At 48.1% G+C, this 15017-nt stretch overlaps 1 protein-coding gene across 1 annotated transcript; it reads left to right on the top strand.

The window, feature by feature from the left end:
• Window positions 1–1336: 1336 nt before the first annotated feature.
• On the top strand, window positions 1337–14521 carry Ahcy (adenosylhomocysteinase). Its single transcript, XM_090352195.1, has 10 exons — window positions 1337–1438; window positions 5858–6048; window positions 7272–7347; window positions 8977–9126; window positions 9769–9881; window positions 10484–10691; window positions 10781–10868; window positions 10980–11097; window positions 12137–12331; window positions 13671–14521. Exons 1-10 carry the CDS (start codon window positions 1411–1413, stop codon window positions 13800–13802), a joined length of 1299 nt encoding a protein of 432 aa, XP_090208321.1. The 5' UTR covers window positions 1337–1410; the 3' UTR covers window positions 13803–14521.
• The last annotated feature ends 496 nt before the right edge of the window (window positions 14522–15017 follow it).

The raw sequence follows: 15017 nt of genomic DNA, 5'->3' as shown, positions 1-15017 counted from the left end.
TCCAAAATAAACATAAAAAAGCAGGTGTAAAAACTGTGGCCCCAGAAGACAAGAACAGAAGTGGTCATTGTTTCATGCCTATGATATAATCTGAAATATCAAATTAAACAGTTAAATAAAACATGCTAAGTATGTAATGACATACTACAGGCAGCCAAAAATAAGCACACTCAAAATGCATTATTCTTACAAACATACTGAGGGGGTGGGCACAGGATACAACTTGTAGAAGGGGCTTGAACTCAGGGCCTGGTTGCTGTCCCTGAGCCTCTGTGCTCAAGGCTGGAGTTCTACCACCACTTGAGCACAGCACCACATCCAGCTTTTGAGAGGTTATTAGAGGTAAGTCTCTCCGGGACTTTTCTGCTGGGTTGGTTTTGAACATCGATCATTGGATCGCAAAGTCCTAAGCAGCTAGGATTACAGGTGTGAGCCACCAGTGCCCACCTTATAAAAGTGTTTTGTTTTGTTTTTGTTTTTGTTTTGCCAGTCCTGGGGCTTGAACTCAGGGCCTAGGCACTGTCCTTAAACTTTCTTTTTTTTTTGGCCAGTCCTGGGCTTGGGACTCAGGGCCTGAGCACTGTCCCTGGATTTTTCTCAAGGCTAGTGTTCTACCATTTGAACCACAACATCATTTCTGACTTTTTCTGTGTGTGTGGTACCGAGGAATCGAACCAAGGACTTCCTGCATGCTAGGTGAGCACACTACCACTAGGCCAAACTGCCGACCCTTATAAAAGTTTTGTTTTTTTTTTCTTCTATGTATGTGGTACTGAGGAATCAAACCCAGGTGTGTTCATGCATGCTAGCTAGGCAAGCACTCTACCACTAGGCCCAACTCCCAGCCTTTTTAACACAAAGAATCCTACAGATGGTACGATGGCTTCTATCTATGTAGAAAAAGTAGAAAGAAGTACATACCTGTTTACCCAAACTGAGAGCTCTGATAATTTAAGGATGGGGAAAGGTCTAGAATATGTACTAGATATCTGGCATATTGCAATTTAGAATCTGCAGGGTTGGAAGCATTCATCCCATTGTATACCTGAGGAAACTGAGGTTGAGTAGGTAACATCAGATTCACTAGCTGAATCAGAGAGAGAGAGAGCAGCAATGCCTCTGCTCTCACTTCCTTTGGGATGGGTGTCAGAAGTCCAAGGGCAGCAATGATGTAAAATCTGCGCTCTTCTCCACCAGGTTCAAAGTCTGGTTTGGCCCCGCCCCCGTGCTCTGGGTTCCGCCCCAAACGGCTCAGCCTGTGCTCGACTCATGAATATGCAAATATAGTGAGGATATTTAAAGACGCCGGCGCGGCGCGCAATTCCCTGCCCACGCCGCCCGTCCAGTGCAGCTTCTCAGGCCCGACCCCTTTCTCTCGTATACATCTCTGTGTGCGGAAGCGCCGCCGGCATGTCTGAAAAACTGCCCTACAAAGTCGGTGAGTTCCAGGATGTGCATCCAGCCGCCGCTACTCGGCCCCGGCCCGGCTTGTCTCAGAAGGCGGCCGCCCAGGACCCCTAGTATCACGGGCTCGGCGTGTTCCTCTCCGCGCGGGGTCCTGTGGGGATTGTAGTCCCTGCGCCTTGGCCAGCACGTTCTGCGAGGCCGCGGCGGACTACAAGTCCCAAGGTGCCGTGCGGCTCGTGTCTCCTGTCGTTGCGCGGGCTGCCAGCCTAGGTCTAGCTGCGAGTCCCTCAAGGAGGCGGCGGGGACGGGTCGCGGAAGCACCGTCCGCCGCTGTGTGGACCGCGGGAACCAGCCCTGGGGACTCGGGTTTGCCACTTGGTCAGCGGAATGATCTTTGGCCTCCTGTAGGGCGAGCAAGGGCACGGGCTCTGCGAATCCTGGAGGAGAGAGGCCTGGAAGCGAGCGGGACTGGTCCTCGTGCACCGGAGACTGGGCTGCTTACTCAGTCGCTGGGATTCTCCACAGGGACAGTGGTGCAGACAAGCCCAACCAGATCTGGAGTTTGAGCAGTTCACCCTGTTATCCTGCCGATGAGAAGCTGTTGCTGAAAGTTCCTTGAGCGTGTACTGTGGGATTGGCACATCGTAGCCTAGATTAACACATTTATTGGGGGCAGACGCAGACACCATTTACCCAGATTCTTTTTCTTTTTTTGACAGTCCTGGGGCTTGAACTCAGGGCTTCGGAACTGCCCCTGAGCTGCTTTTGCTCCAAGCTTGCACTCTACCGAGGAAGCCACAGCACCACTTTTGCCTTTTTCTGTTGATGTGGAACTGAGGAATTGAACCCAGGGCTCCACACACTCTAGGCAAGCACTCTACCCCCACCCTGCCCAAATTCTTACGGATGGAAAATGGTGGTGCGAGATTTAAATTCTGGACTTCCAAGTGTGCCCTTTTAACCCAGTATGCAAGTGAACACACTTGGAATAACCCTAATGTAATTTCAATAAAAAGTTTGCATTAGGTGTGGAGGTCAGTCTCAACACTGTGGTGGCTGAGGCTAGCCTGGGCTACACAGTGAGACCCTTTCTGAAAACAACAGCCAGCTTAGGCACTCTTTTTGTATGTGGTGATTTGTGTGGTTTCCTGAAATAATAGAGGTGACATCCCATTAGAGGAAGAAACTGAGCAAGTAACTTGCAAAGATTCTGTTAAAATAATAGCTTATTTGGGCTGGGAATGTGGCCTAGTGGTAGAGTGCTTGCCTGGCATTTATGAAGACCTGGGTCCGATTCTTTGGTACCACACACACAGAAAAAGCCAGAAGTGACACTGGCTCAAGTGTTAAGAGTCCTAACCTTCAGCAAAAAAACCTCAAGGACATCTGTAGAAGAGCTAGAATAGGAATTTACCCTGTGGAGAGATTAGTGGGTCAGGATTGAGGGAATTGGGTTGGAGAAAAAGCTGGATTTGGAGTGGGAATCTTGATGATAAAAGGATCAACTCAGGATATTTCCATCAGGGAGGGAATGCTGTGTGCCACACTTTGCCCATTTGGCACCTTCTGTAATCCTGAGGACTCATAGCAAGGTTAGGAATAATTCGCCTCACTCTACAGACAAGAAATTAAGGTCTAGAGAGGGTCTGTTGGTCCTCTTGACAGGTGTTCTTATGACTTCTGAAGCTGTCAGCTCTCCAGGGCACCAAAAGTCCCAGGACTTGAAACACCAGCAACTCTTGTGCTCTGAGAATTGAAGGCTCCATGGAGAGCTTTGAGACCGGCACAGCTGCCATGATGGTACTGAGTTACTTTTAACTAGAGAGACAGGTGGTAGTAGAGTGGTAGGAGCTTAGAATATCACAGAACCCATTGTCCCCTACAGGAAGGCCTTGAAAGAGTCCCTTCTCTAGCCCAGAGTTCAAGCCCCATGACTGATAAGAAAGAAAAAAAGAAAGCAAACAAGCAAGCATACAAGTTTTTGGCCAGAGTAGCTGTTGACTGGTGGTTTCATTTCCTAAAATGGAGAGGTTGACAATACAGGGTAGGAGTTAGGAGGGCTCACACTTGATACGACCTCCATGTACAGATGTGGAGTCTGCAGTTGGATCATGGAAATAAATTTGTAGGAGTCATCACCATAGAAAAGGTATTTAAAGCTGGAAGTCTGGGTGAACTCATTTGGCAAGAGCTGGAGAAAGAAATGGAGCCTGAGGGCTTCCAGCTGTTAGAGTCATTGAATGTAGAGGAGGCAGGAATGTAGGAGGAAACCGGCCTAAGTCTGAAGCCAAGGAAAGAGTTTCAGGAGAGAGGGAATAATTAGTGGGGTGGCTGCTGGGAGAAACGTGAATGTTCGAAATTGACAGTCCGATGTGGGGGATATCTTGAGAGCACTTTCAGTGAAGTAGTGAAATCCTGAAGGTGAGGGGCTGGGGTGAGCATGTCTGCAACTAAAGATGAAGGAGATAGTGCAGAGAAGAAAAGTGGCATAGTTTTTCTTAGTGCATTATGAAGCAAGGTTGTGAGTTATTAAAAGGTGTTGGAGGTTTGGGGAAAGTGGAAAGGGGAAGCTAATTACAAGGAAAATACAGCTTTAAATGGGCAAGTAAACTACCCCAGTCAGTGTAGCTGTGATCCTCCTGCGAGGTCCAGTGGCAGGAGAGCAGGAGAGCAGTTGTGTTTAACTGGGGTGGGAGCTGTGCCATATGTGTGCTCAGAGGGCAGGAACAAAGGTGGTGAGCAGTAGAATACCAGACTGGAAGGAAGAAGATGACGTTATGAAGTGAGTGTGTTGAGAGGCAGTAGAAGATGAATGGCAAGATAGCGCTAGTGGCTCAAGCCTGTAATCCTAGCTACTCAGGAGGCTGAGATCTGAGGATGGTGGTTCAAAGCCAGCCCAGCAGGAAAGCCCATGAGACTTTTATCTCCAATTAACCACCAGAAAACCAGAAATGGTGCTGTAGCTCAAGTGGTAGAGCACTAGTCTTGAGCTGAAGAGCTCAGGGATAGTGTTCCACCAACAGGCTTGGACCTGGACACTGTCCCTGAGCTTTTGCTCAAGGCCAGCATTCTACCACTTGAGCCAAAGCACCACTTCTGGCTTTGTCTGTGTATGTAGTCCTGAGGAATTGAAGTCGGGGCATCATGCGTGCTAGACAAGCACCTACAACTAAGCCATGTTCCCAGCCCATGGGTTTAGTTTCATTTGCTGTGGTTATATTAAATTTTCTGCATTGTCCTTTCCCTCTTTTATTCTCACCCTTATACCTCTTTGGTTGATGGGCAGAACCTAAACATCTCTCAAATTTACTAAACAAGCCATTGTATCTCCTCTGGGGCTGAGTAACCACTTATGAGTTCCTTCACCTGAAAAGGAACGTCAGGAGTGGGGAAAAAGGACATCCAGACCGCCGCGGAGATCAAGAACTGTGCCAAGTCCAGGCTGCTGGGCTGTATTTCTGAGTGTTGAATCACTAAGAGTGAGCACTTGGAAAGGAAGATAGAAGGCAGGAGCTAGAATCCTTAGGGTATGAGGAATGAGGGCAGTTTATAGGCAGGTGTCAGGAAGAAAGGGAGAGTGGGAAGAATGTAATGTCAGCTAGTATTCAAAGAGACGTTTTTGTTGTGATTTTTATATATTTGTATACTATGATTAAATTTGCTTTTCCCAAGATGGTAAGCTAAAGTTAGAAAGATAGAACCAGGTCTTGTCTTTTTTTTGGGGGGGGGGGGCGTGAGAGGCATTCTGTGATTTGAACTCAGGGCCTGAGCCCTTTCCTTGGGCTTTCTCAAGGCTAGAGCTCTGTCGCTTGAACCACAGCACCACTTCTGGCTTTTTCTGTGTATGTGGTACCCAGGAATTGAACCCAGGGCTTCAGGCATACTAGGCAAGCACCACTAGGCCAAGCTCCTGGCCCAGGTCTGTCTGTCTGTCTTCTTTCTTTCTTTCTCTCTCTCTCTCTCTCTCTCTCTCGTCTTCTCCTCCTTCTCTTCCTCCTCTTCCTCCTCTTGTTCTTCCTCCTCTTCCTCCTCCTCCTTCTTCCTCTTTTTTTTTTTTTTTTTTTTTTTTGTGGGTCATGGGGTTTGAACTCAGCCTGGGCGTTGTCCCTGAGCTCTTCAGCTCAAGGCTACCACCCTACCCTTGAACCAAGCCCATTTCCTGTTTTCTAGAGGTTAATTGGAGATAAAAGTCTCAGGTCCTTTTGTGCCTGGTCTGGCTTTGAACCTTGATTCTCAGATCTTCTCAGCCTCCTGAGTAGCTGCTAGGATTACAGGCATGAGCCACCACAACTGGCTTCCCAGGTCTTTCTTATTGAATCAGTGAGAATGACAAGTTGTTAAATCCAAGAGTTATGTGATCATATGTGAGAATCAGGTCCTTAGTGACTAGTGCTTCATGGTTGGTGAAAGGAGCTTACTCATAGGACTCTGACTTATCCTTTCCCTGCAGCTGACATCGGCCTGGCTGCCTGGGGACGCAAGGCCCTGGACATTGCAGAGAATGAGATGCCAGGCCTGATGCGCATGCGAGAGATGTACTCTGCCTCCAAGCCGCTGAAGGGTGCTCGGATTGCTGGCTGTCTGCACATGACTGTGGAGACAGCTGTCCTTATTGAGACTCTTGTTGCCCTGGGTGCTGAGGTGAGGCTTATAGCTGCCTGGGTGGGGCTAGGGAAGAAGACTGGAGGGGCGGGGTGTATGGCCAGCAGGGGCTCTTCTTGTCACACCGCTTCCGCTCCATCTCCAAGTGCTGATATGTTTTGTGGTGAATATTCTACAGATTTTCTCCCAGACTACATTTGATGTATCCTCTTGACTGGGCGTTTTCTTGGAAAAATTCAACCCCACTGTCCCATTTAGTCATCTAAGCTGGCTCCCTGGCCCTCTTGGGAGCATATAGTTGTCAGAAGGATAGACTGTTCTGCTGACTTTAGCCTGAATCCTGTGTATCAAGATCTCTTATCAAGGGGCAGGACAGGTCAGCAAAAATCAACAGAGTACTCCAGGTCCAATACCTCTTTGTTTCAACATAGGTTCTCTCTAGGAGAGAACACACTGTAGCTCTTTTTGCTCTTGTTATTTTTGCAATAGTGTTTTGTTTTCTGATAGGGCTGGCCTAGACCTTTTTTCCATTTAAATGGCATCCCAAACTTAACTTTATTTTTGCCCTAGGTGACCTAGAACTAGGCCTTTTTTTTTTTTTGCCAGTCCTGGGGTTTGAACTCAGGGCTTCGGTCACTATCCTTGGACACATTTTTGCGCAAGGCTAGTGTCATGCCACTTGGGTCACAGCACCACTTCTAGCTTTTTCTGAGTATGTGGTACCGAGGAATTGAACCCAGGGCTTTGTGCATGCTAGACAACCACTCTACTGGCCCCTGGAATGTTGTTGTTGTTGTTGTTTTTTTTTTTTTTTTTTTTTTTTGCCAGTCCTGGGCTTGAGCTCAGGGCCTGAGCACTGTCCTTGGGTTTTCTCAAGGCTAGAGCTCTACCATTTGAGCCTCAGCACCGCTTCCGGCTTTTTTCTATGTATGTGGTACCGAAGAATCAAACCCAGGTCTTCATGCATGCTAGGCAAGTACTTTAACCACTAGGCCAAACTCCCGGCCCCCCTGGGATGTTTTACAGTCTCATTTGTCACTTGTCACTTCTGCTTTCCATCCACTCACCTGGCGTCCCCAGATAGTATCTCTAGTTTCTCACCTTTGGCTCCAGGACATTCCTCTTACCTCTCACCACCCTGGTGCTTCTGAACACCCCTTCTCAAACTCTTTATTAAAACAACACTATCTTCAGTTATGAAAAGGTTTCAGTTTATATGTGCTGTGCATTTATGACCAATAGCCTTGTTTTTGCCCTTCTAGGTGCGATGGTCCAGCTGCAACATCTTCTCTACTCAGGATCATGCAGCGGCTGCCATTGCCAAGGCTGGCATTCCAGGTGAGTGCTTGCAGCTGGGCATGCTTATTCCCTGAGTCCTGTAGAAACAAACTTTCAAATGGCAGGGAGGCAGTTGTAACCTAGTGATCATGGGAAAGAGCTGTTTTGTCTCACCATCATTTAACATCCATGGAAGATGCTATTGAACCCATTTTAAGTCATATGACCAGGAAGGGCAGGATCTTAAGACAGGAGTCACATGACATAAGGGAGAAGTTCCTTACAGGAGGGATGGGGGTATGTTTCCAAAGAACTGGAGAAATGAGGAAGAAAAGCACACTCTAGGTCCATTGCCTGGGGTATGGGAGCAGGGTCAGTAATAGTCTAGGGATGGGGTAAAGAGAGGACCGGGGCTAATGTGGAAGAACTTTCTTGCAAACTGCAGGAAAAGGGCACATGTCTGTCTGGGCCCAAGAAAGGGAGTGTTTAGATTTGATGGTGACAATACAGTTTTTGGTATTACTAAGTTTTAAACTCAGGGCCTTAGTGCTTGCTGGAGAGGTGCTCTTGCACTTGAGCGATGGCTCAGGCTCCTCAGGGTGATTAAACACTGAAGACGCTGATCAGCTCCAGCTGGGAGGGGCGGCGGAAAGAGCGCCTCCAAAGTCTGACAGGGAGGAATAGGCATGTCCCCCACTTCTCATCCTTGGTTGCACTGTGTGACCCACTTTTGGATGTTTTCAAAACCATTGTCTTCTCTGATTGGGGGCAGGCACGACTCTGGCCTATGCCCTTTGTTCATGGGAAGCTCTAGGGAACCTGCATCTTTGTCCCAGTCATGTCACATGATAGGACAGATATTGGCTGACAGTATCATTGGTTGTAGTGACAAGTCTAGGCACATCTTAACTCTTCTCGGGGTGTAGGTGGTGGTTATGGTCATATGTGCCTCCCAGGTTTCTCTGCGGGGAAGGAGATGGAGCTCAAAGGAATTAGCCTCTGTGACATAGAGCAGTGCTCCATGCTTAGTAGCTGCTGTTAGACATTATTGCTATAGAAGCTGTGAGGGCCTTAAGACCTTAAGTGAAGCGAAAGCTCTGATCCTGCATTGTGGGTCTCACGGTGGGTGGTAATCCACATCTTTGTGGATACATGTCCTAGCCATTGGGGCCTAAGCATGTACAAGGAAATCATCATTTCCAAATATGTCTAAGGTGGTCCTTGATCTCTTGTATGCTACTGCAAATTTAGAGGGGGAAACTGAGGCTCTAAGACATGAAATATACTCCAGATCAGAGCTGGAGCTGGGTGTTGAGGGGCTCACACCTATAATGCTTGCTTCTCAGGAGAATGAGATCTGAAAATTGAGATTCTGAAAATCCATGAGATTCTTAATCTCCACCAAAAAACAAAAGAAGCACCCTGACATAGAGTTGTGGTTCCTGTGGTAGAGCACTAGCTTTGAGCAAGAAAACCCTAAGAGACAACAGGTAGGCCTGACTTAAGGAGTCACATAGCTGGTATGTGCCAGACCCAGGATTGGAGCTCATATCTGTCTGGCTCCAAGTAGTGTTCTTTTCATTGCCATGTTTCCAGAGGGGCTGGAAGTTAGGAAGGAAAGGTTGTTCTCTGTAGTGAGGGCTGGTGGGGAAAGCTAGGCCCTGATCTGACATTCCAAGCTCCCTACAGTGTATGCCTGGAAGGGGGAAACAGATGAGGAGTACCTTTGGTGCATTGAGCAGACTCTGTACTTCAAGGATGGGCCCCTCAACATGATTCTGGACGACGGTGGTGACCTTACCAACCTCATCCACACCAAGTACCCACAGCTTCTGTCAGGTAAGTGGGCAGAGCAGGTAGGCTGGTTGCAGATGGGGCCTGCTCCTTCCCCTGAGGAAGCAGGCCTGGCAGAACTCACGGAGTCTGCGGAAGCAGGGGTTGAGAGGGATAGCAGATTCACGCAGGTATGTTGGGGCCTGGCCTCCCAGCTTTGGGTGACAGGGGGCTCAGGGTTGGTTAGGTGTCTGAGTTGGTAGCCCAGGGGCTCACACAGGACTAGGGCTAGGATCAGCTGGGAAGGAGCCAAATTTATTAGAAGCAGAGAGGAGAGTAGTCAGGGAGAGGGATACAGAGAGTGCGAAGGCCCTGAGGCTGAGAAGGTTTGACAATTCAGGAACCCAAAATGATGCGGAACATGATTATAATGAATGACTAGAGCCTTTCCTTGGGAAGGTATGGTTATGGTTAAAGCTCCAGTGAAGGCTAGGTACATCCTGAATATCTCAAAAGGAAAGAGTCTGGCTTTGTCCTGAGAGCAGTTAGAGCTTTGAATAGGTGTTTTTGAAAATATACCCGTTAAACATGGCTGCTGGCTGCTTATGGTGAAGCCAGATGAGAATGATGGCACAGGGGCTTAGACCATGGCAGTAAGAATGGAGGAGCAAGATGAGGACAGTGGGTCTGTGACACTCTCTTGTTCAGGCATCCGAGGCATCTCTGAGGAGACCACAACTGGGGTCCATAACCTGTACAAGATGATGGCCAGTGGGGTCCTGAAGGTGCCTGCCATCAATGTCAACGACTCTGTTACCAAGGTGAGTCCTTGGGCCAGTCTCATCTCCAGCTGTGGCTTTGGTACAGTTGAGGAGTAAGCCTCTGAAGAAGGGTGTTCAGGAAGGCTGCAGACCAGGGACATAGAGCTCTCATCTGAAAGGAGGAAGGGTCTCACAGCAGCCTCAGAGCTGGCGTGCAAGAGCATTATAGGTTGGGTGTCGGTGGCTCACACCTGTAATCCTACTACTTAGGAGCTTGAGATCTAAGGATCACAATTTGAAGCCAGCTGGAATAGAAAAGCATGGTAGACTCAACTCCAGTTCCCCAGCAGAAAGCCAAAACCGGAAGTGGGTGGTTCAAGTGGTAGAATGGCAGCCTTGGGTAAAAAAGCCAAGAGTGGGAAAACTCTCCCCCCAAATGAGCATGACGTCTTAAAAGTTAAGCCGATTGTTCCCTTAGTAGCCTCTCCTGCTAATAAATCACTGGCCTAGTGGAGAAAAGGTAGTGAGAAGGTCTTGGAGCTGATAAGGATGAGGAGCATGTGAGGCAAGTTCAGAAGGCAGCAGGCAAGGCTAAGATGCTGTGAGTCTGGCACCAGGGCCTTTGCTTGTCCCCATGGTCCTTTTACTCTATCTCCTTTCAGAGCAAGTTTGACAACCTCTATGGCTGCCGAGAATCCCTCATAGATGGCATCAAACGGGCCACAGATGTGATGATTGCAGGCAAAGTGGCTGTGGTAGCAGGATATGGCGATGTGGGCAAGGGCTGTGCCCAGGCCCTGCGGGGTTTCGGGGCTCGTGTCATCATCACTGAGATTGACCCCATCAATGCACTTCAGGCTGCTATGGAGGGTATGATCGGGCAAGGTTTAGTTGTCAGCTAGCGGGGCCAGAGGGAAAGTAAGGCCACCCCGGATAACCCCTGGTCACCATCTCCACAGGCTATGAGGTGACCACCATGGATGAGGCGTGTAAGGAGGGCAACATCTTTGTTACCACCACAGGCTGCGTGGATATCATCCTGGGCCAGTAGGTGCCACCACCTTGAGGTCCTGAGGGCCTGGGGTATGGCGGGGGAGAGGGGGAGGTGCAGGTTTGGGGCTATGCTTTGTTCTTGATGGGCTCCCTTGATTCCCACAGGCACTTTGAGCAGATGAAGGATGATGCCATTGTGTGTAACATTGGACACTTTGATGTGGAAATTGATGTGAAGTGGCTCAATGAGAATGCTGTGGAGAAGGTGAACATCAAGCCTCAGGTGAGAACCCCAGTCCTGCCGGGCAGCAAGGGCAGTGAAGGGCCAAGAAGGGCCAGCTGGTGAGCTGTTGCATCCCCAATGGTGTGTGGTATGGGGAAGAGAAGTCGCCTTGGGATATCAGACTGGAGCCTGAGAAGGTGCTCACAGAGGAAGTGTAAGACAGGGAGGAATTGCAGAGAATGCTGGGTTTCTGAATGGAATAGCTGTGTGAAAAGTAGGGCCAGTTACTGAGCTGCAGAAAGGACTGGTTTGCAACAGGGCATTGAGAAATAGGTTTCTTGGGGGATTCGTAAGATTTTATGTAGGTTTGATTTTCTTTGATGATAAAGTAATATGCTTCTGGGAGATATTGTGGCATTGCCTACCAAGAGCCTCCATGTTAACAAGCTCTTATAGAGCTGGGGATGGGTTGGGGGCTTTGTACATGCTGAGCTATACCTTGGATCCACATTCAACTTTCTGATATAGCAAGTCAGACTACCAATGCTCAGATATGGATACTTCTTCTTTTTTTTTTTTTTTTTTTGCCAGTCCTGGGCTTGAGCTCAAGGCCTGAGTACTCTCCTTGGACTTTCTCAAGGTTAGAGCTCTACCACTTGAGCCTCAGCACTACTTCCGGCTTTTTTCTATATGTGGTACCGAGGAATCGAACCCGGGTCTTCATGCATGCTGGGCAAGCACTTTAACCACTAGGCCAAACTCCCGGCCCAGATTATGGATACTTCTAAGTGTTTGGCTCTGGACAATGCAGATAACCATACTTAAATGTATGATTTTTTAGTATATGTGATAATTATGTAAAGGACCTAGTACCTAGTAATAATAAAAATGCTAGCTGCTACTTACTGAGGATTTGGTATGTGCCAAATGCTTTGTGTGTCCGTTCATTAAATGCTCACAACAGACCTGTGAGCTGATTGACTATCATTAATTGTGTATGCCAGTGTTGAGGAGATTCCACTGGGCTTATTCCAGACTTCCGGGCAGGGTGACTGAGGATGGGCCCTGCCAGGCCTCACTTGCTCTGTAACTTGTGCAGGTGGATCGCTACAGGCTGAAGAATGGGCACCGCATCATCCTGCTGGCTGAGGGCCGGCTGGTCAACCTGGGCTGTGCCATGGGCCACCCCAGTTTTGTGATGAGCAACTCTTTCACCAATCAAGTGCTGGCTCAGATTGAACTCTGGACCCACCCAGACAAATATCCTGTTGGGGTTCACTTCCTGCCTAAGAAGGTGGGTTCTTGCTGGTTCTAGCTACTCTGGAGGCCGAGAACTGAGGATCAAGGTTCAAAGCCAGCCCAAGCATAAAAGGACCTGAGACTCATCTCCAATTAACCTCCAGAAAATGAGAAGTGGGGCTTGGCTCAAGGGTAGGGCGATAGACTTGAGCTGAAGAGCTCAGGGACAATGCCCAGGCTCAGAGGTAAGGCGGTAGTCTTGAGCTGAAGAGCTTAGAGACAGCACCCATGACCCACAAAACAAATCAGCTCTTGCTATTCTGGAATCCTTAGATCTGATGCTTGAGGCATTTGGGCACCTTGGAGCCAAAACCTTTGTCCACATTTTGACTGTCATTTCTTAGCTCTGGGACCTTGTATAAGTCATTTTACTTTTCGGAACTTCAATTTCTTTCTTTGTAAAAAGAGGATAATAGTTTTTGCTAGCTAGTGATAAGAATCCTGTTAAAATCAGACCATAGGCCAGGTGCTTGGGAGGAAGTGGAACCTGACAGTCACAAGTTAGAAGCCAGTCTAGGCTACATTAGACACAAAGGAGTCAGAGATGCAGTTAGCGAGAGTACACACAGCATGCACAGGTCCTGGACTTGTAGCGATTGCACTTGGCTGTATAATGGGGACGCTGGTTCCATGATACCTCTGGGGTATTGAAACCAGGGGCTTGTATAATGGTAAATACATGTTTTACCATTGAACGTTACTCTGAACCCTTAGTTCTTCTCTCCTCCCCCCCCCCTTTTTTTTTTTTTGCCAGTCCTGAGCTTGAGCTCAGAGCCTGAGCCCTGTCCTTGGGATTTCTCAAGGCTAGAGCTCTACCACTTGAGCCACAGCACCACTTCCAGCTTTTTTCTATGTATGTGGTACTGAGGAATTGAACCCAGATCTTGATGCATGCTAGGCAAGCACTCTACCACTGGGCCAAACTCCTGGCCCATATTTCTTGATTCTTTTTACCACTACATTTTACTTGGCAGATAGATTTGCTATGGGTACGCTGAGACAGCTCCCCGGCCTTGTGTAGGAATCCTCCGCACCTCATGAAAAAGCCAATTCCTGTGAGCATTTCCATTAGCTCCCAAGTTGTGAGGATGAGACGGGAAATGTCACTGATGATTTCATCAGGGCTAGTTGGAGAGAAGCATGTCAGCTGGTTCCCTCTTGGTAGAGAGCTACATAGCCAAAACATACCTCCTGAGGCTGGCTGTGATAGGATAAGGTATGATGTAGGTAACCTGCGGCAGACAACTAAAGAGCAGTTTGGTTTTTTGGTATCTGGATGCAGTAAGGGTTTCCAGAACATGACACTAATTCTAGGTTTTCCTGTTTCTTCCCAGCTGGATGAGGCCGTGGCTGAAGCCCATCTGGGTAAGCTGAATGTGAAACTGACCAAGCTGACAGAGAAGCAGGCCCAGTACCTGGGCATGTCCCGTGATGGCCCCTTCAAGCCTGATCACTACCGCTACTGAGAGCCAGGACTGCCCTTCCACCTTCCAACTGCCCTCCTTGTTCAGACTCCACCTCTCCTTCCCATGCAAATGGCACCAATTTTGTAATTGCTTTATTGTTATTGCCCATTGACTCCCTAGGGCTAGTCACTCAGTCCTGCTGCATCCTCACACTGTTGCAAGTGTGGCAGGGAGAATGGAGAGGCCCTGGTCAAGTGAAGGTACAAGGAAGACATCTCCAGGAACCATGAGCCCTCAGGCTCAGAACTGCTCACCAGTTATCCTTCCTTAGGCTGGAGGTGGTTGGTAGTGGTGCTTACAAAGCCCAGGTACTTTACCATCCACACCTTCATCTGGCCTGTGCATTGAGACCCGTGTGTTTCCTTTCCAGGCTTACTGGTTTTTCAGCCTTTGACAGATGAGAGGGAGCTATATATGTCAAAGGGCAACAAACTGTTGGAATTTGAATATTCCTGAGAATAACGAGTTTGATACTATTAAGTTCTATTTCATAGGAGTTAGAGTAGACTTTGAAGATATAGACAAAGACAAGAGAAGTGACAGGAGTTGCAAGGGGCCAGGAAAATAAAAGGATTAGATTCCATCACTTTGTAGTGTGATGGCTTGTACATTTGGGTGAAAGAGTTTTGGTTATAATGTTTGTATAATATTTACAATGTGAGAATGTGAAAAGAAAGCAGGAAGCTGGGTAAATAAAAAAATTTTGGTGCCTAAAATAATTTTTGAAACTTTCATTATATGATTCACTGTCAGCCCTGTTACATGAAGTATCGAAAAGACAAGTTGTGTCCAGAGAGTAAAGCAGTATGGGATACAGGTAACCCCTTAGGCTTAGAGGGATTTCTTTTGTTTTTTACTTTTTTCTTTCGGTCAACCCTGGGGCTTGAACTCGGGGCCAGGGTGCTGTAGTTGAGAGCCCCAGTGCCACTTCTTTTTTTTTTTTAAATGAGGATTTGAACCCTGGGCTTCATGTATGCTAGGTAAGCACTCTACCACTGAGCCACATTCCCAGCCCCCAGGAGGGATGTTTTGGGAACCAGGGAACTTCCTTCTCAGGTATGTCTTGCAAATAACTGTGTGCCGGCACGGTGGCTCATGCCTGTAGTCCTACCAACTCAGGAGGCTGAGATCTGAGCATCCTGGCTCAAAGCCAGCCCAGGCATTAAAGTCCATGAGACTCCAAAGGCACAGGAAGTACCTTTCCAGATGTTTCCT

The sequence above is a fragment of the Megascapheus bottae genome, chromosome 18 (genome assembly GCF_031878675.1).
Source record: "Megascapheus bottae isolate mThoBot1 chromosome 18, mThoBot2.hap1, whole genome shotgun sequence".
Lineage (NCBI taxonomy): Eukaryota > Metazoa > Chordata > Mammalia > Rodentia > Geomyidae > Megascapheus > Megascapheus bottae.
Note: the sequence above shows the minus strand (reverse complement) of the source record. Positions and strands in the feature narration are given on the sequence as shown.